Genomic DNA, 6,000 nt, shown 5'->3' with positions numbered 1-6,000 from the left:
CTATACAAGTGTTCCTAGAATGCACCCTCCCAAGGAACTTTGTAAAATCAAAAGTAGAAGATGACTTACGTGATTACATCTTTCTAGGACTTTTATCCTTGATGTAACATCGCATGTAGCAAACTTGAAAAGGTGAGTGGTCAACATTAGATACTTATTATTATTATTTTTTTCAAATCCCACATTATGTGGGTAGATTGTATTAAGAAAAACAAGAAAGATACAATTAAGCCCTTTTACAGGGAGCTTTCAACCCTTACATCATCAAACATCATAATTGACCATAGGGAGAGAATCTACTTCTTTTTTCTCAGACTAGTGCTTGACAATTTAGGAGTACTGATGAGGTGTTGTAGGAGGTTGAGAGTACCTGTTGGAGTGGATTCAACCATGAATTCGCACATTTGAGTCTTGACACTTGACTGCTCCTCATGCAAGGACTCATCCAGCGTCAACTGCTCCCCCGAGAGACAAAGGTTGAGATTTTCCAAAGGAGTGGCTTCAACAAAAATGACTTCGTACATTGCTACCTCTTGCAAAGGTTCTTCAAGTTTACTATGATCCTCAATTGGAGTAAGGAGGGCAATCTTTGCCCAGTTGGTTCAATCTCAACGGTAATTTGCTCTTGGGTTTTTCCATACATCATATCTATAAACTCGGACACATTATACTCTTCCTCCTATTTTGTTGTTGTTAGAGGGCAAGTATTCTCAGTGGCTGCAAACCTAGACACACTTTTGTCACACTCTTGTTGTGTTGGCTTGCCATGGCTACTTGAGGTCTCTATTAGCTCTTTTCCACGTGGTTTTGACCGTTGGTTTATTGACAGCCCCAGCCATAGGGCAATGCCTAGCAAAGTGTCCAACTCTATAGCATATGTAGCAAGCCATAGCAAGCCATAGGGAATGAAGAAAACACCAATTCTTGATGATAGTCTTCAAAGCACCCCATGTTCAAACCTAAAAATTTCAAAATGGGTATGTCCATGTTCCATAGGATGCACACCTTAATATCCAAACTGATCTCATCCCTTGCGGCTTTGACATGAAGAGCATCCAGTCCATCTTGGCAATGATGGATTGAACGTGGTCATGAAGCCATATTGGGAGACTTTTGAAGGTGACCCACATGGGGCAAGAGAGCATTATCTCTTCATCCGGGTAAAATTCCAGGGTACATGGCTTATTTCCATGCGAATCAATTTTAACAAGCTAATAATCAGAATAATCATAATAGGAAGAAGACCGTCGTCAAAACCATTTGGTTAATTTCATTTAGAATGGGTACTTCTATTGCCTTAATATATAATGACAACAAAGCTTAGGAACATTAATCAAATTAACCTAGCTACTAGTTGGAAAAAAAATGATAGATCTTTTGAACGAGAATAAAATAAAATAAAATAAAAATCAATGACTGAAGAAAAACAGTGCATCATATACATAGTAGATAGGACTTTTGAATGAGAATAAAATAAAAATCAATGAATTAAGAAAACAATGCATCATATACATAGTAGATAGGACTAGCTTTGAAAACATATTAGAGCCATATCTAGAACACTTGACAATACTCAAGGTTTGTACTTTGGAACATGCTACGCCTACTTATCGTTCATGAACTTGCTACAAGTGGTTGTAGTTCCATAGCTAACAAAGAATTACAATGTGGCAGGCATATTAGCTTAGATTTATCTTGGTCAAGAAACATATGTAACAACATCCTCTAGAGATAGGGGAGAAAGCACCATTAGTATGAGATCACAATTTTGATTATTACTAAAATCAAATTAGGACAAGGTTAGGAGCTGGGAGGGTTTTCAGTGTGATCCCTTTTTAAGAAGAAGCGGTCCTTTGAGGTCCATACTTTTGTGTGTGTGTGTGTTGGGGGGTTTTGTGTTTTTTGGGGGGGGGGGGGGGATGTTGACAGTTTTATAAAGAGGGTAGAGTCTTGATAAGGTAGCACATTATTCCCATGTCCAAAAGTGATTGAGGTTGTAAGGGGCACACATAGTGTTGATCCTAGTAGCATCTTAAAACTCAATTGTTCAAACTAATAATAATAATAATAATTAATGTGTTAAAATATTAAGGAAAATGCTCGAAAAAAGTGTGCCTCAACTTACAAGCTCACTGCTTTCAATTGCCAAGGTATATGTAGGAACGAAGAGGAAAATTAAAGTCCCATGTAGATTTTGAGGACAATAGTGTAAAATTAGTAAAAGTGTCCTTGGGAAAATCCATTAAAAGGAATTTTGTACGGTTACAAAAATAATTTTTCAAAACACTGCTTGAGAGCATGCTCTCTTCCTAGCTGGCGTCCATCACACTCATGCCTAGAAAAGGTGGCTACTTCTCCCTTCATTAAGTTTCCTAAGTCTTTATATATGTTCACCTTGTCTCTAAGGTATGGTTCTATCCCTGTTTACTAAAAGGTATCAAAATTCCTTTGTGCCAAATTTTGAGTGCTTGATTTCAAAGTCTGTCTTCAAAGAGTGATGGTCGACCAATTGAAGCGTTCAATTTTCAGCCCTAGGTGGATTCTCTGACACTCACTATAGGTCATTATATGGGACAGGCAAACTGTCGTGCATGTGGATACCTCTATACCAACAAGTGATAAAATCACAAGGCATGCCAAATGAAGATGCACCTAACAAAAGATGGTGGTTCACATAGATAGCAAAGGATAATCTAAGATCACAATTATAAGGTCTCCACAATTTTATGTTAGAATCTCAATCTTATCGTCTATTTTTATGGATAATAGAATTGAGGATGTAATATAAAATGAAATGGTCCCATTATGCTATAATCTTGTCAATTATAAGGTATTCCTAATGGCTTCCAAAAAAATCACTGCCTATATGGTGCAAAGTGTTGGGCTTACGCCGTTAGCGGTGGCTATGATAGCGAGAACTCAACCGACAAACAAGAATGTAAGACGAGGACGGAGCTTGACCCGCAGGCGCATGAAAACAAATAGGTGGGTGTCAAATCACCTACTCGACCTTCTAATGACAGTCACTACCAAGGAAATCAAACTTAAGTTCTCAAATGCGCAAATGACTGAAATTCGTACTACAAACAAATGCTATCCGAAACATGATCTAAAGTCATCGAATCAGCCTCAAACTCAAAGGGGGGTCTCTACACTAGGTAAGGACAATACCCTATGAATCTACAATATAATCTCAACCTGTAACCACTCCGCGCGGTAAACGCGTATGAAGACAGGCCGAAAAATTCAGGTGACCGAATTTCAACTCCGATGGTACTAATGTGTAGCTCTACTCGCTCTGGTTCTATAGATATATGGCACGCTCAATTTCGACACACGGATAGGGAGAAAACTCACATAGAAGCTCGTAGGAGCTCACCTCGCGTAGAAGCCAAATGCGCGCACACTTGGTATCAGTACGTAGCTCTCGCCGTTGCTAACACAATGGCGGTGTCGCTTCTCCAATGGCAGCTCCGTAGCTCGCGTAGCAAGAGGATATACTCTCTCTCTCTCTCTCAGACACAGTCACGGCGCTTCAAAACTTATCTTGATTAATGATTCAAAAAAACTGTCCTTAGGTTTACAATAATTGGCTCTTATACCTCAGCCTTGTAGGTGTGAACACATCTCTAATCTAATTACATAAGCAGGTGAAACTACTTGGGAAATAGAAGCTGGAAACTCAATTGAGACCCGCTACTTACAATGAATCGGCTCCATCAAAAAAATGAAATGTCGGAAAGACATTTATTACAATAAGTGTTTACAAAAATATGAGTGTGAGCAAAAATGTATACGTGTAGTCCTCCGCTCAACACTCCCCCCCTCCGCGTCCATGTCGTCCCTAACATGACATCCTTGCTTTGTCTTTAGTGGAGTCCCGTCGATTTCAGCATCTGAAGATGTGACTCGTATCTCAGGTTTCCAATGGTCAGTGTAGGGCCGAATATTTTACTTTCATGAGTAAAGAAACCAGTATAGAATGCCTCCTCAAAGGCCTGCATGTGGAAGCTCGGCATAAACATGATTCTCTGATAAAAGAGGTGTAATACTTTTGGAGATGGCTGCAAGGCTAGATCATACATCATATATGTCACTGTGTCGGCCGTTGACAACAATGTTGAGCTGGTAGCTTTATCCGGCGCGAACACTTCAATGCAAGCCAATAATGTTCTGCAAATCTTTTTGAGCATTTGACACGAAAGGTCAGGAGAGTCAGTAAAGAGCTTAATGGTGCCCGTTAGGGTTTTCACCATGTAGGCCTTATTTATTCTCTCTCCCACCTTCGGTCTTGGCAGCCTGGGGTAATTAAGCCAATTCGGCTTCTTTGCTGTGATTCTCTCATGTTCTTGCCAACTCCTGACTCGTGGCACTGGACAGAATGTTGCATCTTCTCTAACTTCCTTGGGTGCCTCCACCAAATAGATTAGGTAGGTTGGATACTTTGTCAACCACCCTTTCCTCCATCTCGGCTGGGAGTCTACTATCTTCTTTGATTCCTCCTCTTTTGTGATGTCGCCTTCGTATAGTGCGACATACTGCTCTTCTTCTATCCTTTTCTTTGTTTTCAGCACTTCAAACTTTAGTAGAGGAAGGGGCAATGTAGGTTGCATCCACTGTTCTTGCAGCACCTTAGTATCCACCCCTTGAAGTCCAATGGAGAACAGGAGTCTTCTTTCCCACTCCATGGCCGCCTTTGCACTCTCCTCTGTTGCCTTCTCTATCTGCTCATGCAATCTTTTTTCCTCACCTTCGGTAAGTCTTGATGTTGCGGTCTCATCTTGTGCAGGGGTTGGATCTTCACTTGTTGTGGCTTCCCTAGTGTCTGGAAGCTCCACGGCTGCCCCGCCTGTTTCTTCTTGCTGATCCTCTGTATCTTTTATCACTTTTTCTTGCAGATCTTGGAGTTGCTTTCGGAGGGCCTCATTCTCCGCTCTCAGTGCTCGGGTCTCTGATGTCAGTCGTTCTTCTGCAACCAATGATCCCTCCGCAATGTGCAATCTCTGCACTTTCTCTAGCCGCAATTCTCTTTGCAAACTCCGGATTTGATCTTCCAGACCGGGGATTATTGCTCCCTCTGGCTCTACTCCTGCTCTGCTAGCTCTTGGTGTGGATCTAAGCCTTAGGATTGTTCTATCCTGCAGCTCCATCCTTTCTCGTAGTTCAATGAGCTCGTCCTTTGCAGCTTCCAATTCCTCATTAATTCTTTCTTTGGCTTCTTGTGCACTGGCCACCTCTCTTGAGGCATCAGCAAATTGGAGGATTAGTCCATCTCTTTCATTTTCTGCTTCCAGGAGAGATGCCTTGAGGTACTCTGATTCTTCTAGTGCACTCTCATATTTTGTTTCCATCTCCTCTTCTCTCTTTTCCGCTTCTTCTTTGCTGTCCCTCATTGTCTTTGATCGGGCTTTGATCCGCTGCAACAGTTGATGCACTTTCTGGATATCTCTTTCATCCTCATCTTCGAGCTCATCCTCCTCTTCAAGCTCATCCTCTGCCTTCTCAGGTACCAGCCTCCGCTCTCTGTCGAATCGATTCTTGGTCCTCCTCTCCTTTCCTCTCTGGTCCCTTGCTCCGATAGCTTCATAAGCTATCTTAGTCAACACTTCGGCTCCCCCAATGTACTTTGGCTTCTCGTTCTGCAAAGCAATTATTTGCTCATGAATGTGTTGAGCATAATTGACTTCCTTCGGGATGTTGCTTGTTATTACCCAAGTGATGGTTGTGGCAATGGCATGTGGTGGTGTGGTATACTTTTGTGGCCTTTTGCTGCATATGTGTAAGAATTGGTTGTAAAGCCGGCAAAGCTTTGCCGCTCTCGGATCTACCATGTCTTCATAGGTGACATTTTGCTTCTTTGGCCCATACACTTCTATAGCTTCTTGTCTTTCTTTGACTGAGCTTCCTTTGTTGTGTAGCTTCAGAGCATCTGCAATGAGCTGAGGAGTGATAATCACTTCAACTTTTTCCCTGTCCCAGGCTGTGATTGTAGCCATTCCG

At 41.6% G+C, this 6,000-nt stretch overlaps 1 protein-coding gene across 1 annotated transcript; it reads right to left on the bottom strand.

Moving 5' to 3' along the window:
- Nucleotides 1-296: 296 nt before the first annotated feature.
- Nucleotides 297-4,688, bottom strand: LOC147463069 (uncharacterized). The gene is made up of 2 exons (XM_086495371.1): nt 4,152-4,688; nt 297-587 (listed from the first exon to the last, which is right to left on the bottom strand). The coding sequence occupies exons 1-2, from the start codon at nt 4,686-4,688 to the stop codon at nt 297-299; spliced, it is 828 nt and encodes a 275-aa protein (XP_086351497.1).
- Between the last annotated feature and the right edge of the window lie 1,312 nt (nt 4,689-6,000).

Source organism: Adiantum capillus-veneris, chromosome 2 (genome assembly GCF_014529385.1).
Source record: "Adiantum capillus-veneris isolate H3 chromosome 2, ASM1452938v2, whole genome shotgun sequence".
Taxonomy (NCBI): Eukaryota; Viridiplantae; Streptophyta; class Polypodiopsida; order Polypodiales; family Pteridaceae; genus Adiantum; species Adiantum capillus-veneris.
Note: the sequence above shows the minus strand (reverse complement) of the source record. Positions and strands in the feature narration are given on the sequence as shown.

What these genes read in the sequence shown, in the direction of transcription:
- LOC147463069 (XM_086495371.1), bottom strand. Translation starts at nt 4,688, where the DNA reads ATGGAGTGGGAAAGAAGACTCCTGTTCTCCATTGGACTTCAAGGGGTG. An exon ending in CATTATTGGCTTGCATTGAA is followed by an intron (nt 588 to 4,151) that starts GTGTTCGCGCCG and finishes AACTGGGCAAAG; the next exon opens with ATTGCCCTCCTTACTCCAAT.